This window comes from Pan paniscus, chromosome 2 (assembly GCF_029289425.2).
Source record: "Pan paniscus chromosome 2, NHGRI_mPanPan1-v2.0_pri, whole genome shotgun sequence".
In the NCBI taxonomy this organism is placed as follows: Eukaryota; Metazoa; Chordata; class Mammalia; order Primates; family Hominidae; genus Pan; species Pan paniscus.
Genome location: NC_085926.1, coordinates 88,137,224 through 88,159,340, shown reverse-complemented (window position 1 = coordinate 88,159,340; position 22,117 = coordinate 88,137,224). Strand labels below are relative to the sequence as shown.

General features: G+C 36.5%; 1 protein-coding gene across 5 annotated transcripts in view; it reads right to left on the bottom strand.

Annotated features, from left to right (window-relative positions):
* Positions 1-22,117, bottom strand: part of HTR1F (5-hydroxytryptamine receptor 1F) — a 263,146-nt gene that overhangs the window by 55,925 nt on the left and 185,104 nt on the right. For 4 of the 5 annotated variants that reach the window (XM_024928309.5, XM_024928308.4, XM_024928307.4 and 1 more), the window contains exon 3: positions 1,974-11,334. The exons of the other annotated variant lie outside the window; for it this stretch is intronic. In XM_024928309.5, the coding sequence (XP_024784077.1) occupies positions 10,192-11,292 (1,101 nt within the window). In that variant the 5' untranslated portion in view covers positions 11,293-11,334 and the 3' untranslated portion in view covers positions 1,974-10,191. Of the gene's footprint in view, positions 1-1,973; positions 11,335-22,117 lie in introns of those variants that run through there. 5 annotated transcript variants of the gene reach the window in all.

The window sequence follows — 22,117 nt, the reverse complement described above, 5'->3', positions numbered from 1 at the left end:
AAACAAATATATAGAATGGTGAGTAAAGAGTTAATAGATGTGTAAAACCCAACAGTTCTAGAAATGAAAAATATAATGAAAATGTAAAACTCAACAGACGATTTTACACAAAATTGTCTGTAATTGAAACCCAGAGTTATAAAGAAATAGAAAATACAAAAGATACACGAAGGAAAGAATAAGACGGTCTAATATTTATCCAGTTGGGATTATAGAAGAAGAGAGATAGAGATAGAACATGAGGTAGAAGCTGTATTTGAAGACATTAACTGAGAACTTTTTAGAACTTGTGGAATAAAACAAGCATTAGATCCAGGAACTCCAGTGAACGAGGATAACTTGAAGTGAAAGTTTGAGGTTCACCAAATTACAAATCATTACACAAGAAAAAGAAAAAAAAATAGAAAAAAAGAGGAAAATATTCTTAAAAGTTTGATGGAATTTTTTCTGAGTAAGAAATTTATCCAAATCCTGTTTCCTGCCATGTCCCTAAGAAATCATTTGTCTTATTCTTTTCTCCGAATACTTGGACAAAAGCTAGAAAAACCTGTACTGTAAATCCTATTCCTGAATAAAAGAAAAAGAGAGGTTTTTCTGGGGGGTATAGGTCAACTAGAAAGCTTCTATCTTAGTTGACACCTGTTGGATGTTTCTGGAGCAGTGTCAAGACGTGATATGGACACCTCTATCTTTAAACAGGTAAAGTGGTATTACATTTGTGCTAGTATCACAAAATTAAATTCAGCTGAGCTAAGCTGACAACGTACAAGATACAATTCGCTCTGAAGATTCAACAAAGAGAACCACTGTACGGCATAATGGTTACCAGCAAGCTGAGTAATAGGCAATAAACAGTCCAGTTATTCTACAGTCAGTTTACTTCTGCATGAACCCAGTCGCTGATGTGAAGGGTAGGGGTCAGCGCAGTTAGGGAATCCGTGAGGCTCCTGTTACTGCGCATGCTCTAAGCTCCAATCCCACAACCTCCTTGGAAAGAACACTACCGCCAACGCTAGCGCTACGGGGCAGATGTGGTTGTGGGTTTTGTGCCTGCAGAGGTAAATAGTCCATTTAACATCTCAGCAATCAAGTCGCAAGAACCTTCCAAAGCGCCACCCTCTAAATCGCAGCTGTATATACTAGAGTGATACTGTAATCAAAAAGGAGGAGGAGGAGAGAGGAGAAAAGGGGGATACAAAGAAACATAAAAGCAAAAAGAACTCACTTTTCTCGAGGAAGTACAATTACCTGTTCACAAATATTTGGGAATAGGTGCAAAGATTTGCTTTAAAATAGTTTTTTTTAAACATAGTTCCCTTAATAATTAATGAAGGTATAACTTTCTGTATTGAATACCTGCAAACATACCTATTCAAAGAGCATTCATTATAACCTTTTCTTCTCATTCTCTTAAATGCCAACAATTTTTTTCGTTTTGTCTCTGTCAAGATTTATTTTGGGAAGGAAAAGTTGAAGGAAAAACTATTTCTCAAAATTTAATACATAATTCTAGGTGATTACATTCAAAACTTCTTCAAGATTTGAACCCAGAATATTATTTAATAACAATATTTCAGTAACCATGTCTACTTATTTTTTAAAAATTAAAAAAAGGAATTGTCTAGAATCTTATTAATAATGATATTTCAGTAACTACATTTACTGAATTTTAATTTCAGAAAAATAAAAGGAATTGTCTTTGTTCTATGTTGAGTTTTAAAAATGAGAATGCTAACTCTTTTGATTTTAGTGAAGTGAGGTGAAGGACCAGAGGTGAAGTTATGGTAGGTTTCATGGTCAAATGAAGGAGACTCCTTTTAAAGTTCAGGCTGCCACAAACACTTTGGACAAACACGTGGACACTTAAAATTCATGTCTACTGCACACCATTATTCTTCCTTTGTAGTTTTCTTAATAGGATGCTATAGGATGTTTTGAAATCATTAAGTTAAAGCCAACACTCGTTATTTGAAGAACATGGTTTATTTCATATTATACTATATTTTTGGGCTAAGCAACATTAAATTCCCCCATACATTTATTTTTTTCCACCCTCAACAACAGCAACAAACTGAGCAGATTATACTTCATAAGACTACTAAAATTCATGTTTGAACATTTTCTATAGTTTGGGCAATTGGTATTAAAATTGTTAAACTTGACTGTTTTTTCTTGTCTTTTTTTAAATAAAAAAACAACTACTACATATTATTTTTCACTAATGGGAAGATTTTGAGAAAGAAAATGCATTTAAATTTTGGCTCAGGTTTAATAGCATACATACACAAGTCTCGTTCAGACAATACTCAATAGAAAATACAAATATAAGAAATCTATTCTTCAACCTGAGCCTCTAAATATTTTGCATATGATATACTAATAAGAACAGGGAAAAGGATAGTCGATTCCTAATATATGCATGCATTTATAATTGAAGTTATTTTTGTGTAAGTATGGCAAGCAGAATAGATAGTATTTAAACCTTTAGATTGATAGGATGATAAAATAGGAAAAAACCCCACAGCTTAACACAAAAAGTCATTGTTGAGTTCAGTTTCATATTTTGAAACACTGAAGTGAATAGAAACATAATAAATAAATCTATGAACTTGCAATTTACCTTTTGGTCCCTTTTTTTTGTAGGATATGTAATGACAGCACAAGTTTGTGGACAGAGGGACAACCATGACAAACAGGCTTCTTGGAGAACAAGGGGAGTCCAGTTCAGTTGCTAGAGTCAACATATAGTGTGCTTCCTGTGATTGGTGTGGTTCTCAGGTGCTTGCTGTAAATTTGGGCAGTGTTAAAGGGATGGCATTTCTATGTTTGGTCAACCTGATAGTGCTTGTACCATAATCATCCATAATCATATAAGATGGTGAAATGGGTGTGGGCCTTAAGTCCTTAAGAAATTTAAGATCTAATTTTTTTAAAATGTAAAAGATCTAATCTTTTATATCTTTAAGATTTGATCTTTTAAGATGCTTGGGTTAAGTGAAACTGATAAGAAACTGATAAGTTGTTTCTCTAGCTTTTAAAAATACATGGAGTGAGTTCTATAATTCCTCAGGAAGTAAGAGCTGTTCCTTTTGAGCTGAAGAACATATTGCATTTCCTATTTCATTGCAGAGATATTTCCCTACTTTAAAATGCTACCTGCTTTTCATCCACACAAAAATTGTGAAACAGAGGGGGCTGGGGCCAGTAAGAAAGTTATGAAGAAAAGTAATTTCACATTAGGTGAGCTGGAAGCCAATAGCTTAATTTTAATATGACCAAGTGGATTATTTATTATTTATATCTGTTTTAAAATAATAACCAAAATATTGTCTTTAAAATAGGTGATTTAAAGCATATTCATATATTGTATAAATGATTAATAATGTATAATTAGCAAACAGATCTTTGAAATTTATCGTTATACATAGACATTTCCAGAAAATTAGTGTCCTATGAGTTTTATGTATTTCATTATCAGTAAGGTATTCTCTAATCATTGAAAAATAAGCACTGCTTTTTTATTTTTAGCAACCTCTCAGTTTCCTTTTTGATATCGACACATTTGTATTTCTTTTATTACATATAGAAGTGAAGATAAATATTTGGGATAAATGTGGAAGGGACAGAAATAAACACATGTCCTTTAAGTAACTTACAGTACTCTTTATAGTTGGTATAAAAACCAAACACTCATGAAGAAATTAGAGATACTTAAAACAAATAAGGAATTATTGGAAATAATATTGAGGGATACTGACTTCAAGCACAGTATGGATTCAGTTTCAAGGAGGAAGTGAAATTGAATTTGTACTTTGAAGGATAAGTTGCTTAACATCAAGGAGGTAGAGGGCATTTCACATGGGAGAAGAAAACAAAAAGTCTAAAGGGCAATAGAGACAAGAATGAGGAAGGCACATAGTGAGGACAGTGGAGAGAGGGACCAGATTGGAGAAGATAGCATTTGTTGGGACCAAGGAGGACAGTGGGAAGTAAGATTTTCCAGAGAGTGGTACTTTGGTTATGAAGACCCTAAAAGCCAGCAAGAGTCTGGATGCAGTGAAATAAGCAACAGGGAGACAATGATATTGAGTAGTTTCTTAAGTATTAATTTTTGCATATAAATTAGTAGTATTTTTTCTAATACTTAATAGACCCTACAATTACACCTCTAGTCTTGTTGTCATCAACTTAGAATTTTCATTTCAAATGAAAGTTTCACCTTTATTGTTTAAAGGATTGAAATAATACCCTATCTAGAATATATGGAAAAAGGTCTCTGAATACATCAATAGAAGAAATTACTCCTGGAATAATTGCAGTTATGAATTTAATAGGGTAGAAGAATTGCATTACATTTTTCTAGAAAGCTAAACAAGCTTTGAGCATGCCAGTCTTTTAGTAATAAGGATGGCAGTATAGAGCAAAGGGAAAGACTGTGAGTACCCACAGGGTGGTATTTGTGGCTGTGGCTGGGGTTACTGGGAGTTACTGTTCTACCATGGAGAGCCAGGAGCGGAAGGCCATCGATGACTTACTGGCTCTTCTCCACATTCAGCAACAGGAAACCCACAATGCAGAACACCAGGTTGCGTGTCAGATGCCCTCTGACTCACTCCTTAGTATGAAGAATAATGATAAATAATGCAAATTTCTATTTTGTAGTCTTTTAGCATTTTTTCAAGAGCATTTGCTTTATTTCACTCTATCTCCGTAGTCTTTCATCTCTAATCTGAAGAAAGCAGGTTAGATGAAATTTGCTTAGCATCAAGTTAATGATTAGCAGAAGAACCAGGATTTAACTTCAACCTTTTCTGATTTCAAATCTGGAATTTGTCTTTGTAACAAGCATCTTTAGTGATTCTTATGCACATTGCTTTGGTTTTCTATGTCTACATAAATCAACAGGTAATTTTAGTGTCCTTGCAGAGGAAGAAACTCTGTGATAAAAATTGGAACTGAAACTAAAAACAAGTTTTGATGAAAGATTGCTTTGACAAGATTTATTGTTGTTACTGTTGGTAAAATAATATCTTTTTTACTCAAACAAAATGTTTATAGTTTCTGCCCTAACCAGAGTGTGTAAATTCTTTGAAAAAATTCTTTTCTTCCAAGATCGACTTCAAGCATGCCACATTTTGTACAGAGAAGATATTCTGTATGAATAACTCAGTATTTATTATAATGTTAGAAAATATTTCTCTCAACAGTAAGTTCCTCATTTTAAATAATGAGAGAAAGCATATTGATTCAAAAGAACAAGAAAAATTATCAAAATATCATAAGAAAATATTTACTTTATTCATGACAAAAATATTAGTTTGCTTTTAGAAATATTTTCAGCAAAATAAAGGTCTGAATATAATCATTTTAGTTAATCTAGTTATTAGAGTCTAGAAACACATTTTCTGAAACAAATTAATATGGACACATTTTGAATTGAGCAGGATTACTTTTGAAGGACTTCAGGATATGTTAAGGAAATATTTTTCTTGCTTCCTTTGTACTGTAAAGCAGTAAACCTAATTCTTTGACCTATGAGTTAAAAATAGTCTGGTATAAAGTCATGAGAAAATGGCTTCTTCCTTGAAGTAGAGGAATGCATTTCAGCAATAAGCTTATGATAATCTCGACTTTCATGCTATTTGGTGGAGCAAATCAATGCATTGCCTAGTAATTGGCTTCCAATTAATTCTCCATTTAGTTTTGACACAGGACTCTCTGGGTACAGAGGGACAAGCTTAACTTTGAGCCTGTGAATATGGGGATTATGCTGTGCTAAGGAATTTTAAAATTTGGAACTGACATAACTGATATAAACAAGGGACATACCACTTAGGGCAAGCTGGGGATGGGTGGGTGGGGAATCAAAATTACTACAAAAGGGAAAGGAAACTGGTTTTGGAGATTCAAAATGGAAATTGGCCCTACTTAAGGATGGACCCATCGACTGCCAGGACTTGGATAAACTGTGCTGTAGATTTGACCCTGTGGGTTTACTGTAAAACAGAACAAAACCAAAACCAAAAAAATTCAGTTAACCCAGACAATCCATATACTTAAACCAGTTCTACAATTAAGACCATGTTTCACAAGCAGAAGTGAATTTTCAAGCATAATTTTTACATAGGTATGTCTAATGGTAGAGTATTGGAGTGAATTTAGTTTTTAGTAGTGTGACTTTCTATCTTTCTTTGGTCTTTTTTCCATGCCTTTCATCACTTGATAAGTTTTAGAGGAGTGGAGCAAAAATAAAATTTTCATTTAATTTTCTAGTGCCAGTATGTTTGAAATTCTAGCAGGAGGTAACTCCTCCTTATCTGGTATTTAACTATTTCTATAATATTTATATTTTCTTTTTCTACCTTATCGGTTAAATACATAAATCCTTATATTGCTACATTTGTTATAGGTGCCAAATATATATATATATTTCTGTAAAAATGCTTAGCTATTAGTAACTTGGAGGATTTTTCAATGAGAGAAAAATCTCATTGAAATCCTATGTATTCAGAGAAATATATCATGTTAATTGTAATCTGTCCTTCATAAGTTTCAAAGAAAGCACAAATTGTAGATGATTAATCTCTACATAACCTACCTGACCCTACCACTTTAAAGATATTAAAGAGAGGCCAGGTGTGGTGGATAAGCCTGTAATCCAAATGCTTTGGGAGGACAAGGTGGGAGGATCACTTGAGGCCAGGAGTTTGAGACCAGCCTGGGCAACATAGCAAGACGTCATCTCTTCGAAAAGTAAGAAATAAAAAAAATTATCCGAGGGTGGTGGTGCATGCCTGTAGTTCCAGCTACTTGGGAGACTGAGGTGAGAGGATTACTTGAGCCCCAGGAGTTCAAGATTGCAGTGAGCAGTGATTGTACAACTGCACTCCAGCCTGGGCAACAGAATGAGATTTTGTCTCTAGAAAAATGAAATAGGCCGGTTGCAGTGGCTCACAACTATAATCCCACCACTTTTGGAGGCTGAGGTGGGAGGATCACTTGAGCTCTGGAGTTCAAGACCAACCTGGACAATGTGGTAAAACCCCGTCTCTACAAAAGACAAATAACTTAGCCGGGTGCAGTGATGCATGCCTGTAATCCCAGTTACTCAGGAGGCTGAGGTGGGAGAATGGCTTTAGCCCAGGAGGTGGAGGTTGCAGTGAGCCAAGATCACACCATTGCACTCCAGCCTGGGCAACAGAATGAGACCCTGACTCAATAAAATAAAATAACTAAATATTCATATTCATATTTTTTCAGGAAGGAAGGCATGCTCTGTACCCTCAGCATGTAGGGGAAACACATAGATGAAGTGATAATAATTGGAATTTGTTGTGGTTCTTTGGATCATACACAGTAATGATAAACTTGATTCTCCTCTGAGCTCTGAAGGGATCTATGACTTTGTCACTTACAGCGTTATTTTCCTAGATTTGGGTCTCAGTCCAACTCAGATCAGAGGGCAGTGTCTGTATCTGGGTGAGCCTCACTCTCCTTGGGTTGTTCATTGGTTGTGTCTCTTAGTTTCCCAATACAAATATATAAATTTCTGAGATAAGTATAAATAAATTAACTCAACAGATAATTTTAACTTTAGCAAAGTCATTGAATGAAGAAATCACAGAATTAAATTTTGGTAAGTGAGAAGAGAAGGGAAAGAGAAGTAAGCAGAGAATGACAGGGACTATGGCCGGCTTTGGCCTGTCAACACAGCATAAGGGCCCTTGGGCAGTCAAGTGAAGTGAGGACAAAAGAGATGGCTGGGACACTCGTTTACTTGTCAGTTTTGAGGTCAGAGAGAAACCTCATCTACCTGTCAGTGTGGCTTGAGCAAGACATGGTCATTAGTATCTATGAGCTCTGACATATCTTTATGTGTTTAACATACCCAAAAAAGAAGTAACCGTTTCACCAATAGGCCCTTTCTGTTGGGTTCTTCATTTTGGTTAAGGATGTTATCTCATAGACTCATGTCTCTCCCACTGCTTGCTTATTAAATAATTTATTATAACCTGAGGATTGTACTTCTTCGTACCATCTTTCATCTGTTTCTTTCTTTTTATTCCCATTGCTAGAATCAAGTTCAGGACTTCATCACCTCTTGCCTGGATTACTGATTTGCTTTCTAACGGGAAGTCATCATCTCAATAATAACTCTGCTTTCTCTCTGATGGCATTGAGACAGATCCATTTTTTTTCTTTCTTTTTTGTTTAGATTTGCTCTAAACTTGTAATATTTTTGCTAAAAGTATCAGTGATTACCCATCGTCAGCAATAAAATTGACTGTAGACTTTTTTCTGACGTTCAAAGTCAGCCACAAAAATGCCCAATTTTTCTTTTAATATCCTTTTCCTCTATTGCTCTAAATAGTTGCCAAACTCATTGCTATTTCATGAACATGCCCCACCAAATACTTGCATGGTGCAGTTTGTATCCTGATGTTGTCACAACCTGGAGTGTGCTCTTCCATTTTTCTTGCCCCAGTGCTGTGTATTTGACATGTGTTCTAGATACATTCTTTGTGAAATATTTCTGATTTTTCTAAACAAGATGCTATCAGTTTTTCCTCTGCACCATCATAACTGTGTAAACAACTTCCATGCCAGATTTTAGTTTGCTTTTTTCTATTATAGTTTTATTTTTTCTTGTTTCTCCTTTTACACTGTAAACATATTCAGGAAAAAAAACTGTATTTTATTATTTCCTATATCTTCTATCTAGTGTATGTCTCAATGCCTTGTATAAAATGGGAACTCTGTAAATGTTTGTTAGATTGAGAGTAATTTGTCACAGATCTATATATACATAAAATTGATGTACTCTTAACCACACCATCAGGAAGGAATATTTACAATGCACATAAATGTACAACTTAAAAAAAGGTATATATTGTTTTTCAAACGATCTTGGTTGATGATAGGTCTTCCCAAAGGTAGTCTATGACCTCGCTGGTTCAAATAAAATAAAATCCTCTCAAACTCATGGTTCTATTGTTTTCAAATCCTTTTATAAATATGGAAGAAAAACTTATGGAATTGCTTTGGCTCACTGAACTAGTAGAGTGACTAATTACAAAAATATGTATAAGTGTGTACATTTATTAATTAGTGTAATATGAGTCTTTTTGCCTGTTCATTTCTACCAATTGGAAAAGTAGAAATATTTTAAAGTCAAGAGAAAGTTCTAAAAATTTCCATTATATTCTGTCTAGTAAACGGGAAATAATGTTCAAATCAAAGGTATGGAAAATACTGAAGTGCAAAATACCACAGACAATTTAGTTAATAACTGAGCTTATTAACAGAAATGAAATACATTTTATACTTTTAAAAAGATGTTAAGAGTATAACTGTGGTGAGTAATCTATGATATTTAGTGCTTTAAATTTGATTCCTAAGTAAACAGAGAGCAATTATAACAACGTCACCCGTGCCCCTTTGTTGAGTTATTGTTACTAAGGTAAGGCTTTGATTTCAAATGCTGATAATATAAGGATAAGATAATATTATTCTAGAAGTTTATATCAAACAAACATAATATATTAAATATGCACAAGTTCAGTATTGAATTATTTTGCTGTACCTAACCCACTTTATGATTACTCTTTGCTACCTAAACACAAGGACAATTTCAAGCTCTGACTTTTTTACATTTTCTGCAGTCACACTAAGTAAGAGTTGCTCCTTCCCCCTCCCTTTTGCTCAGGGTAAGATGGAGAAGGGACAAGAATGGAGACAGGAGAAATGTGTACTTTGTGGTGAATTATATTTTCTTATACAAAATAATAGAATTATATTATAAAACAATAGGACTAGATAGAAATTATGGAGGGAGGTATGTTGTTAATTGAAAACTCCTCTATAATTATTGTAAGATGTAAACATGGAAAATCACTGTCATTACTATTGTATATATATATATTTTTTTCCAGTTAGCTTTTTAGGAACATTGCATAGGCAAAATATTGTTTATAACCTACATAAATTATTTTCTAATTTTGAATACCCTAGAATAGTGGTGATCAATAACTTTTATATTCACATTGCTATTAAAATATAAATTATAGCCTTATCAATTTAGCAGTTTTCATGTATTTCCCTCTAAAAGCTTAAGTGTTTTATTATTTGGCATTCATCTAGTTATTCCTCCCCTCAAAAACCCCCATCCTTCAATAATAAACATTTTTAAAACTAACATCGACATCGCACAAGTTTTTGGAATGCTTTCTTGAAGTCTTCATTAAAGATTGTGTAAATCAGTGGATTTATAAGGGAATTGAGATACCCAAGCCATGCCAAAAAATTGGACATTTCTTCAGAAATTTTACATTTGTCACAGACATTAACAACTAATTCTTTTACAAAAAAAGGAAGCCAACATATTACAAATGCACCCAAGATTAATCCCAGGGTAGTGGCTGCTTTCCGTTCTCTTGTACCTGAGATCTTTTGCCTTCTCCAAGATTTCTCATGCTTGAATTCAGACCTGAGACTTCTCACTGTGCTATGAATTTTATCAAAGTCTGTTGATGGGTCAGATAAAGACTTTTCTAGTACATAGGATGTGGAAACCGATTTAGTGCTTTTCTCACCACTCTCCAAAAGGACTTGGCCATTCACCTCCTCCTTTGCAATCCTACTTGCTTGTCTCTTGTGGTATAATGTCTTTGCTGCTCTATATATTTTGTAGTAAAGGATCAAAATCAATGCCAGTGGGATGTAGAAAGCTCCAAATGTTGAGTAAATGGTGGAAACAATGTGGTCGTGCTTGATGATGCATTCATCATCTCTGCTAGTTCCTTGGTGCCTCCAGAATAGAGGAGGCATAGAGATAAAAACAGATATAATCCAAACTATTGTAATCATAATGCCAGCATGCTTTGGAGTCCTTTTCCTGGCATACTCAACAGCATCTGTGATTGCTCGATACCGATCCAAAGCTATAGCTGAGAGATGCAAGATGGAGCACGTGCAGCAGGTAATGTCAACACTCAGCCAAATGTCACAGACCACTTGCCCCATAATCCAGCTCTCTCTCACAATATACACAATGCTGAAGGGCATCACCAGGACAGCCACAAGAAAATCTGTGACTGCAAGGGAACAAATTAAATAATTGGCTGGATGGTGCAGCTTCCGGGTCACAATAATTGCAGCGATCACAAGGGAGTTGATAGTTGTTGTCATCAGTGCCAGCCCAGACAGAGTGAGGGACACCAGAATTTTGGATGGCATTCTGTTTAACAGTTCCTCTGAGGTCAAGTTTTGATCAGATGAATTTAAGAAATCCATTTTCTTTGTTTTAAAAGATTAATATAGCTGAAAAATGGATACCTGTAACAAGGGAAGAGAAAAAACAGTTCAGAGAAGGCTTCAAGAACTTTTCTCTTCCTTTCAGAATAATTTTTAAAAAGTATATGTTATGTTTTCCCAGAATATTCTATAGATTAAAAAAATGAGGTTCAGATTGAAGGTTTTAGTTTTCCTTTTTATTTAAGAAATTTAATGAGAACAGTAAAAAAAGCCAGTAACTTCCAAAACATTTCTTAAAATATAGGTTAAATACAAAAATTTTTAATCAATACTCTAGCTTGTTACTCAGTGAAATCTCTGCCATTATAGAATTGGTTTTTCTCTTTGTCCATGTCAGAAAAAGTTTAAAAGTGTGGCAGGCCCGATCTCACTAACGCAGGCCTCCGTAACAACTGTCTCAGTACTACTGACTGACTAGTTGAGTTATATATTCAAAGCTGATAGAGCCAGTGCCCTTATTCAAAGGCTGGAATGTAACAAAGAGCCCACCAAGAGTTTTGCTTAGGCTTTTCCTAGGCTTGAAGCATGACAAAATAACAAAGGAATTCTTAACAGGATCCATTTAGGATGAACAAGTTTTATTGGGGGTCTGAAGAAACTCCACAAACAAGTTTATTGGGGTCTAAAGGAACTCCCCAAACCTTTACGATTTAGCAGGAGACAAGAAAAGGGTAATCACCCCAGCACCTAGACTCATTTAGATTAAGTAAACTTACTGAGGCTCCAGAAGAAGGCCTTCAGGACTCAGACCTCAGTTATAAATTAAAATAAGTTAATCTTCTTTGTCTTTAGATGAATGCACACTTACACGAAGACATATAGCTTAGAAGGTATTTAAGCTCTGGAAAACTTTGTAATTTCCAGGCCTTCTCCCTGTAACTGGTTACAGAAATTAAAAACTCTCTTTCTCCCCAGTTCATCTGTATCTCGTTATTGGGCTGTGAAAAATAGCAGCCTGACCCTCGGTTTGGTCTGGGAACAAAAGCACACACCATATGTGCACTGTATGATGCAATATAAGAAAATATTATATTAAAAACAGTATTCAAAATAATAATTTTGTACTTAATTGAAAGTTACATTGAGAACATTATCATTAGGCTTGTGGAGACTAAAGGAACTTTTAATATATTTTATGTCAAGCTATGGAGGTTATATAAAGAGAAATAGCAAAAAAAATTAGTATATCCTTAGCATTCCATGATCATTGTATGAAATTAGGAAAATGTCAGAGTGCTGACTTGTCTTTGTGGATATAAGTAGTTAATTTGGTTTAAAAAGATTTAATAAGATTAGTTGGAATCAAATAATCGTACAACACTGCCCATTATAATAATGACAGCTATGACCAAACAAGTCAGTTACCAAAGAAACTTACTAGTAAGGACAGCCCCTAATGGCACTCACTCTGAAATGGAAATTATTATTCTGTATAAGTCACCATTGTAATGACCGGGTTACCTTGCTTCTGAAAAAGGACTCTCCATTCATGGCTTATAAGTTTTGCTTTAGTCCATTATATTAATTACCAGTCAATTAAGAACATTGGAGTATAATAAAATAGAATTAATATCTTTGATAAATAGCACTTTTTTAAAATCAATCCTCTTCTCTCTAATAACTTTTTAGTAGTTACTAATATTTTAGGAAAGGACAATATGGAGACCTGATATTCTATTCTTAGAGCTATTACTATATTTTCATATTCCTTAAATTAATGTTAAAGTAGTTCTGTTTTATTTGTTGGAAATGATAAATTAATACTTTAAAATACTTAATTTTTATATCAAGTACTTCATAAGAATATGAGTAATCATACATATAATGTGGTTAGGTATATTATAAAACACCTTGAACCAGGCCCGGTAGCTCATTCCTGTAATACCAGCACTTTGGGAGGCTGAGGCAGGGGGATCACTTGAGGTCAGGAGTTCAAGACCATCCTGGCCAACATGGTGAAACCCTGTCTCTACTAAAAATACAAAAAAAAAAAAAATTACTGGGGCGTGGTGGCACATGCCTGTAGTCCCAGCTACTTCGGAGGCGCTTGAACTCGGGAAGTGGAGGTTGCAGTGAGCCAAAATCGTGCCACTGCACTTCAGCCTGGGCAACAGAGCGATACCCCATCTCAAACAACAACAACAACAACAACGACAACAACAACAACAACCCAAAACAAAAAACTTTGAAATGCAGCATATTTTCTATTCTGTTCTACTTTGGGTACCAGTACTAAATTTAATTTTTAGTAACTGTTTGGGTTAACAGTACTCAATTTGATTTTTCTCTTCAGACATTCACTGAAGGCAAGTGCTGTTAAGCAAATTGAGTGGCAGAAGAAATTTGAATACCTTTCTGGTATTTGAATACCTGAAAAAGAGTGATTGTCTATTGTGTATTTGAGAAGTAATTGCCTTTCTGTTTTTTTTTTTTATGTCAACATTTAGCCAGTTATAAAGGGCAACTAAGGCAACTCCTTGTAAAGAATGGAGGCTAAAGTCTTAGAAACTCTAAAAAAGTGGTTCTTGAATTTGGAGTGCCTCAGAATCACTTGGATGGCTTGTTAAAGCAGATTGCTGTGTCCCACCCTCTCCAGCTGGTGACTCAGCAAGTCTGGTGAGCTTGGGGCTCTAAAATCTGCATTCCTAGCAAGTTCCCGGGTGATATTGATGCTGTTGGTCCAGGGAGTTAGGTTTCTGGGCATAATCAACAGGCTGTTTCTCATCTGTCTAATTTTTTTTTCAATGCTGCCACATCTATGAGTTTCTCTCTCTTGACTTTTGTCCTCTGAATTTCGTGCTATACAATTTTTTCAGTGTCTCTCATTTTTACATTCTTATTTCTTGGAGTTTCTTAAATTATCTTACAATGGCATATATATATAAAATACATATGTTATATATATAAAATACATATATATAAAATACATATATTATATATATAAAATACATGTATTTTCTATATATAAAATACATGTATTTTCTATATATAGAAAATACATGTATTTTCTATATATATAAAATACATGTATTTTCTATATATATAAAATACATGTATTTTCTATATATATAAAATACATGTATTTTCTATATATATAAAATACATGTATTTTCTATATATAGAAAATACATGTATTTTCTATATATATAAAATGCATGTATTTTCTATATATAAAATGCATGTATTTTATATATATAAAATGCATGTATTTTATATATATAAAATACATGCATATATAATACATATATTATATATATAATACATGTATTTTATATATATAGAATACATGTATTGTATATATATATACTTCCCTATTTTTATTGCTATCTTCATCCAGCTCTTGGACTTTGTGTTCTGGGTCTTTTAACTCCCCTTCTCTCATATTGTTTCTATTCTTTTCAGTTGATATGAAAGTTATGCTATGACCATATTTCCTAGAATCAGTATTGGATCACAGGACCTATGATGTAATGGTGTGCTTAGGCACCATCAGGACTGCCATTAAAATTCTTGATATATGTTTTTAGTATCAGTGAACCTCACAGTCTTTAGCTATTTTCCTTTGAAACATTTGTAGAAGGTCAATGATTACAGGTAAAATGCTTACTTCAAAACCAACAAGATGTATTAGTAACATGGTAAATTAATTAATTTCTACTTTACTTCCAATATTTCCCTATTCCCTTATCATAAAATTTGCACTAAATATTAAATTTAAAAAACTGAATAATTTCTTAATGGGTTAATTCCTTTGGAATGGTGTTTATTTGCTTATCTATTTTATTTTATTTTATTTTATTTTTATTTTTTTTTTTGAGACAGAGTCTCACTCTGTACCCCAGGCTGGAGTACAGTGGCATGATCTTGGCTCACTGAAACCTCTGCCTCCCAGGTTCAAGCAATTCTTGTGCCTCAGCCTCCCAAGTAGCTGGAATTACAGGCACGTGTCACCACACCCGGCTAATTTTCTATATTTTTAGTAGAGATGGAGTTTCACCATGTTGGCCAGGGTGGTTCAGAACTCCTGGCCTCTGGTGATCTGCTCACCACGGCCTCCCAACGTGCTGGGATTACAGGTGTGAGCCACCATGCCCGGCCTGCAATGGTGTTTATTTAGTGTTATGGGAATTCATTTAAAAGTGCTGACAGTTTTCATAATATGAGCAAAAATAGCTTTCCATTTTAATTTGCCTGATAAACAATTTTGGCATAAGAGCTCTTCCAGAGATTATTCTGAAATTACCTTTTGAATACAATTTTAAACAAGAGAAAGTGTCAGAAAGAGTTATGTGGGTTTCCATAATAAAAGTTAATTATGTAGCAAAATTGACAAGCTTAAAATTAGAAGGTGAATTGGTTGATAATTCAATGGATTTCCCTAAGCATCAAGTTGTAGCATTTAAATTAAGCTCAATAAAATGGTACCTAATGCCAAGAAAAAAATAAAAATTTTGGGTTATATTCTAGAATTATATGACAAAATTTATCTGTCACATAACTTATATTGCAGCTTTCCAGAAATCTTTTTAATGTTAAATTTAGAACTGTAATTAATCTTCTGCTAGTTGTATTTATAGACAACAAAGAAAATAGAAAAACAAAGGCAACCAATGGCGTTGGGTTTTATTTTTATTTTTCTCCTATTTCTCTTGCTATTTACAATGAGAAATGTAATAAACCATCTACCTTTATTAATTTAGACATGGCCTCTGACCAGGTGTTTTTCTGTTCCTTTATATCTTAAGTTCCTACTGTGCATCTTCATGGTGCACTGGACATAGAGTATGCTACATATGTCCCTCCTACTCTTAGAACATAGACTGCATTCTGTATTTGAATGTCTTCACTGGGAAAAAAATCAAGATTAGTCTGTAAGTAGAGCCTGCAGTCTCATGTGTTATATACAGCCTTCTTGATAATAACAGAGAAAGAAAACTTCCCCAGGTTTTATTCAACATGAATGTTTGCCAATTTGTTGATTTAGCGGCATGAAGCATTTACTTCTCTGCTTACTCAGTTTTTAAAATCTAATGCTTATTTATATTCAGGTGTTTGATCTTGATATCCAATTATATTGTCCTCAAGATTAAATTATTAGCTCCTAGCCACGTAGTTTAATTCATTTTATATTGTAAATAGCCTGGGACGGTTGTCATACACAAGTAGTTTTTATAATAACATTGTGAAGTAAAATTCAATTCTATCGAGACCTCATGAATACCTACAAGTTGGCTGTTTTAATTAGAATAACAATAACATTCATCTTTTCTGAGTGTTTACTTCTGCATGCAATGTACTAAGTGCTTTCCATGCATTAACATGCTTAATCCTCATAGCTAACCTTTGAGGTAGGTACAATTATTGTCTTTCTTTTCATAGATAAGATAACTGAAGCACAGATGTTTAATAATCTCTACAATGACAACACAACAAATAATTGGTAGAACAAATCTATTCTTTTAACCACCATTTTTCTCTCTGTAGGAGATGTATTACTGAATAGTTGTATTTCAGTCGTGAGGCTTATCAAGTAACTACTTTTTCTTTTCTTTTTTTTTTGAGATGGAGGTTTGCTCTTGTTGCCCAGGCTGGAATACAATGGTGTGATCTCTGGCTCACCGCAACCTCTGCCTCCTTGGGTTCAAGCGATTCATCAGCCTCAGCCCCCCGAGTAGCTGCGATTACAGGCATGCGCCACCACACCCAGCTAATTTTGTATTTTTAGTAGAGAGGGGGTTTCTCCATGTTGGTCAGGGTGGTCTCAAACTCCCAACTGGAGGTGATCTGCCTGCCTCGGCCTCCCAAAGTGCTGGTATTACAGGTGTGAGCCATTGTGCCCGGCCCTCAAGTAACTATTTTTTCTATAAAATAAAAATTATGTTATAAAATGAGAAGGGTGTTCAAATGTAAGCAAATATCCAATAAAATTAATGTTTAAGGTAGCAACCAGGTCTACATGTGTTGATTATAACAGTAGGAATGTATTCATAGCGCTTTCCAATTTTTTTACTGCCTTTTCAACTCTGAGACTTCCCTTTTACTCTTATATTTCTTTGCTTTCATTTATTCCTTTAAGAACTTTTTTAGTGAGTGTTATTTTTGTGCTAATAAATCTGAGAGTTATAAAAATACCTCTTTTGGCTGGGTGTGGTGGCACACGCCTGTAATCCCAGCACTTTGGGAGGCCAAGGTGGGTGGATCACCTGAAGTCAGGAGTTTGCGACCAGCTTGACTAACATGGTGAAACCCCGTCTCTTCTGAATACAAATAATTAGCTGGGTGTGGTGGCACATGCATGTAATCTGAGCTACTTGGGAGGCTGAGAGAGGAGAATCACTTGTACCTGGGAGGTAGAGGTTGTAGTGAGCCAAAATCATGCCATGCGCTCCAGCCTGGGCAACAGAAGCGAAAGAGCAAAACTCTGTCTCAAAACAAATAAACAAAAACAAAAACAAACAAACAAAAAAACCTCTTTCCTACCACCACCAAGAAAAATCTATCCCTGGACAAAACAAAACAAATCAAAACAGCAAAACAAAACAACTTTGTACTTGTCATTAAGAAGCTAGCATTGGCTATGAAAACTCTTAACATATAATACAATTATACAATGCAATAAGGGCATTATGGAGATATGTATAAAGTATCCTGGAAATACTGGTGAGGGATAATTAATTAATCATAGCATGGTTAAACAGGGAAAGCCTTTGCAGGTACAGGAAAAAGTATGAGCAAAAGCAGAGGCATAAAAATGCAGGATGCATCAGACATGTGAAATAAGCAGTCTGATGTGCTACCTACTTACTGCAAAGGCACTTTAGGGCTAGAGTTGGGGGTGAGAGATGAAAATTAACTGAGGAAGACAAAGAGGAGGCTTGCATGCCAGGATAAGGACACCAGGTTTTATTCTGTAGGCAGTTAGAAGTCTTAGAAATGTTTAAGAAGGTAAGTGAAAGGATATCTGAGTTTTGGCAGAGTGAGGTGTGCAGGTGGCAAGGTACAGCTTGAAGAGAGTAGTGCTGCTGCTCCAGGGAAAAGGCGTAAGCAAAAAGATTAAAGAATGCTTTTGAGAATATAGCTGAAATTATAACCTTCAAAAGGTAACTGGAATAAAAATGGTCTATGTTTTTTTACTCTTCCATTAGTGCTTGAAATTTAGGGTTTATATTGCTAAGTAAAAGATAATTCAATTTATTCAGGATTGGATCAGGAATTGGGATGCAGATTGGGGACAGAGGCCAAGGGAAAATGTTGTTGGGTGTGCTGGATCAGTACTAGTTTCATAAAACAGCAGGCCAGAGAGGGCAACAAGCTGAGAAAATAGGCCAGCATTGAGTAATTTGAGGTCCTGATGAGGTTCAGGAGCAGGTGTAAAGTGGGCTCAGGTAATGCCCAAGGATGACAAAAAGATGAGATTGCAGTCAGGTGCCGAGCCTGGGATTGTAGAGTTTTGAATTTAGGGAGTGATTCCAGGGCTGGAGTATGAAAATGTATAGGATTGCTCCATAACTCTTCTGTATCAGTGAAGACCTGCTTGCTGAGAGAGATGGGAAACTATGCAAGGCTTTTACAGCACTTCAGTCAATGGAACCTTGCCTATATTTGCCATGTATATGTATACATTTTCTTTTCCCTATTGTTTTAAATCACTGCCTGCTGGATTTGGCCTCTAGGATCCTGATATACACTTCTCAGATTTGTACACTTAACTTTTTGGCTTTGAATACTCATCCCTCCCCACCATGTCTTGCTTTAACTGTCCATGTCCAACTTAGGGGTGTGCTTGTGTTTCCTAGATGTCTGACCTATTCTTTCTTAGTTTATGAATTATGTTCCCGTTAGTTTGTCTGTTGGCTCCAATGACTTCCATCCATTTCATAAGCAAAATATATTCACGTGCTCCCCAAGCTCCCCCAGATCTCATTTAATCATGGCACCGGTCTTGAAGTCCATGATCTCATGTATTGTATCAAGTCAAGAAACAGATGAGGCTCCTTGAGGCTGCAGTGCATCTTGACTCAGAGAGCTGTGAACTAAACAGGCAGTTTATCTGTTCTCCAATCCTTTATATGTAATGGTGAGTTGAGGGCAGGATAATTGCAATAGACACCCCCATTCAAAAAGATAAGGAAATGGGAAACACATAGTGGCCACTGACCTGAAATTCACCCAGAAAAATGTTATCAGAGTGCTCTCCTCTGAGGGTTAGCAATTTACCTTCATTAGGACCCACTTCCACCTCTGATTTGGTTCTCTAATTCACTGCACTCCACGGCTCTTGAAACCCCCTCCAGGCTCTTGACTCTGCTCTTGAAGAGATCCTGTCTGGTCTCTGGAAAGTAGTCTGGATTATAGCTAAGTAGCCTTCTTAGCCTGCTTTCTGCCTATAGAAAGTCTTTTCATTTTGAGCTCTTTCCCTTTTAGTCCAAGTTAGTATAGTTTTCTTCAAAACTTTGTGTCTCCCTATGAATCGGATTGACAGTCACTACATGCCCCAAATGTCATATGCATAATTCTTTCCAAGACAGACTTTCTTCTTTTTCAGACTATTTCAGACTATTCTTAGACTATTAGGGCTGTGGGGCAACACCCTTAAGATTTTTAGAAGTCCCTTTCTCTAGCTTAGATATGTAGAAAATATCTGAGATATTTAAAAATATCTCGATATTTGAAAATATTTAGAAAGGGCAGGGCACAGTGGCTTATGCCTGTAATCCCAGTATTTTGGGAGGCCAAGGTGGGTGGATCACTTGAGGTCAGGAATTTGAGACCCGTCTGGTCAAAAAGGTGAAACCCCATCTCTATTAAAAATACAAAAATTAGCCAGGTGTGGTGGCAGGTGCCTGTAATCCCAGCTACTCGGAAAGCTTGGACATGAGAACTGCTTGAGGTGGAGTTGTAGTGAGCTGAGATCTGCCACTGAACTCTAGCCTGGGTGACAGGCCAGAGTGAGACATAAAAAAAAAAAAGAAAGAAGAAGGCATTCTTATTTTAAATGGAATTTACATATACGCACACCTCATTGCTTAAATGGATCTGGTTATTGTTTTCAAGAGACATCTGCTTCTTAGTCTGCCACGCTTGAGAAAATAATTAAATTGCAACAATGACAATCTTAGAGAAAATGACACCACATTCAATGAACACACTGAAACCAGCTACAGGAGCACCTGCTATGGAAAAGAGAGGGAATACACATGTACAAACTCAGTAGGTTGTAGTATTTGCTTTGTTTGACTGTTGCTGAAACCTAAAGAGAAAAGAAGTTGAGTGTGTGGGGTGGAATGTAAAGGAAGGGTGGGGAGATACGGCAGAAGTGGAGTTGTGAAGGTAATAGAAACTGATGTTTATTCCTGAGATTATGACTTCAACTAATTAAGAGACTACCAACTACTGTGAATAAAACCCACAATTGCAGCCAGGCATGGTGGCTCACACCTGTAATCCTGGCACTTTGGGAGGCTGAGGTGGGCAGATTGCTTGAGCTCAAGAGTTCAAGACTAGCCTGGGCAACACGGCGAAACCCTGTCTTTACTAAAATACAAAAAATTAGCCGGGTATGGCGGTGTGTGGCTGTAGTCCCAGCTACTCAGGAGGCTGAGGCAGGTGAATTGCTTGAACCTGGGAGGTGGAGGTTGCAGTAAGCTGAGATTGCACCACTGCACTCCAGCCTGGGTGACAGAGTAAGACTCCATCTCCAAAAAACAAACAAAAAAACCCAAAACATAAAACAAACCCGTAAGTGCTAGTGATGGTAGTGGTGGCCCATCTGGAGAGGTTGCTGCAAACAGACCAGCTGTGGCAGGTGAGGTGAAGGCTGGGCTGTGCACTTCAGGGAGCTGGTGGGAGCTGGGAACAGGTGAGAACCCTGCACCCTTCTGAGTTGGTGGGGTGGGAGCCCCACCCCCCCAGGTGCAGCAGCAGCCCCCCAGCTACAGCTGTGGACCTGGACATTCCTATGCTCTCAGGGTCATGTGAACCCTCCCTGCCCCCGCAGGGTCAGAAGTGCCTACTCTTGCTGCCTGATCTCTCCCCACTCCCAGCACCCACTCTCATTTAGGAGCAAAGTTGAAGCTGAGCCCGAGTGTTGTGTGTGTGCTTGAAGCACTGATGATATGTCAGCCCCCTGCCACCTTGGCATCCTCTGGACTTTGGGCACTGACAAGAATGGGAGAGAGGCCGAGGGGGGACTGAGGGCAGCTAGGTGCAGGCCTGCAGATGCCCCTCAGCATGAACAGCCTGAGCACCATGGATGATGTAATTGATGGTGGCAGGAGGCAGACGGGCTCCTGGGTGGAAAGTAGCAAGCCCCCAGTGAAACCCCACGTTCAAGCCAGGGATGGTCTGAAGCCTGGAGCCTGGGCTGCCTGTTCCATAGCCAGGCGTGAAAACTTATGGTGCTTTTTCCAGGCCCATCCATGGCTGCTCATGGACCAGTCGGCATGCACTTCCTCCCTTCTGAAGCCCATAAAAACCCTGGACTTTGCCAGATTTGGAAAGATGACAAGATGACCTGCCCATGGATAGGAGCTCCCCACTCTGGGTCTCCTCTCCACTGAGGGCTGCACAGATGTTGGGATGACCTGCCTACAGGTAGAAGCTACCCACTCCAGGTCTCCGCTCTGCTGAGGGGTGGAGAGATGTTATCAGGATGACTATCTGCAGTTAGGAGCTACCCACTCCAGGTAGCCTGAGAGCTGTAATATTGCTCAATATAGCATTCCTTTGCCTTGTTCACTCTCCAGTTGTCCATGTACCTCACTCTTCCTTGAAGCAGGACAAGAATTTGGGACCCACTGAATGG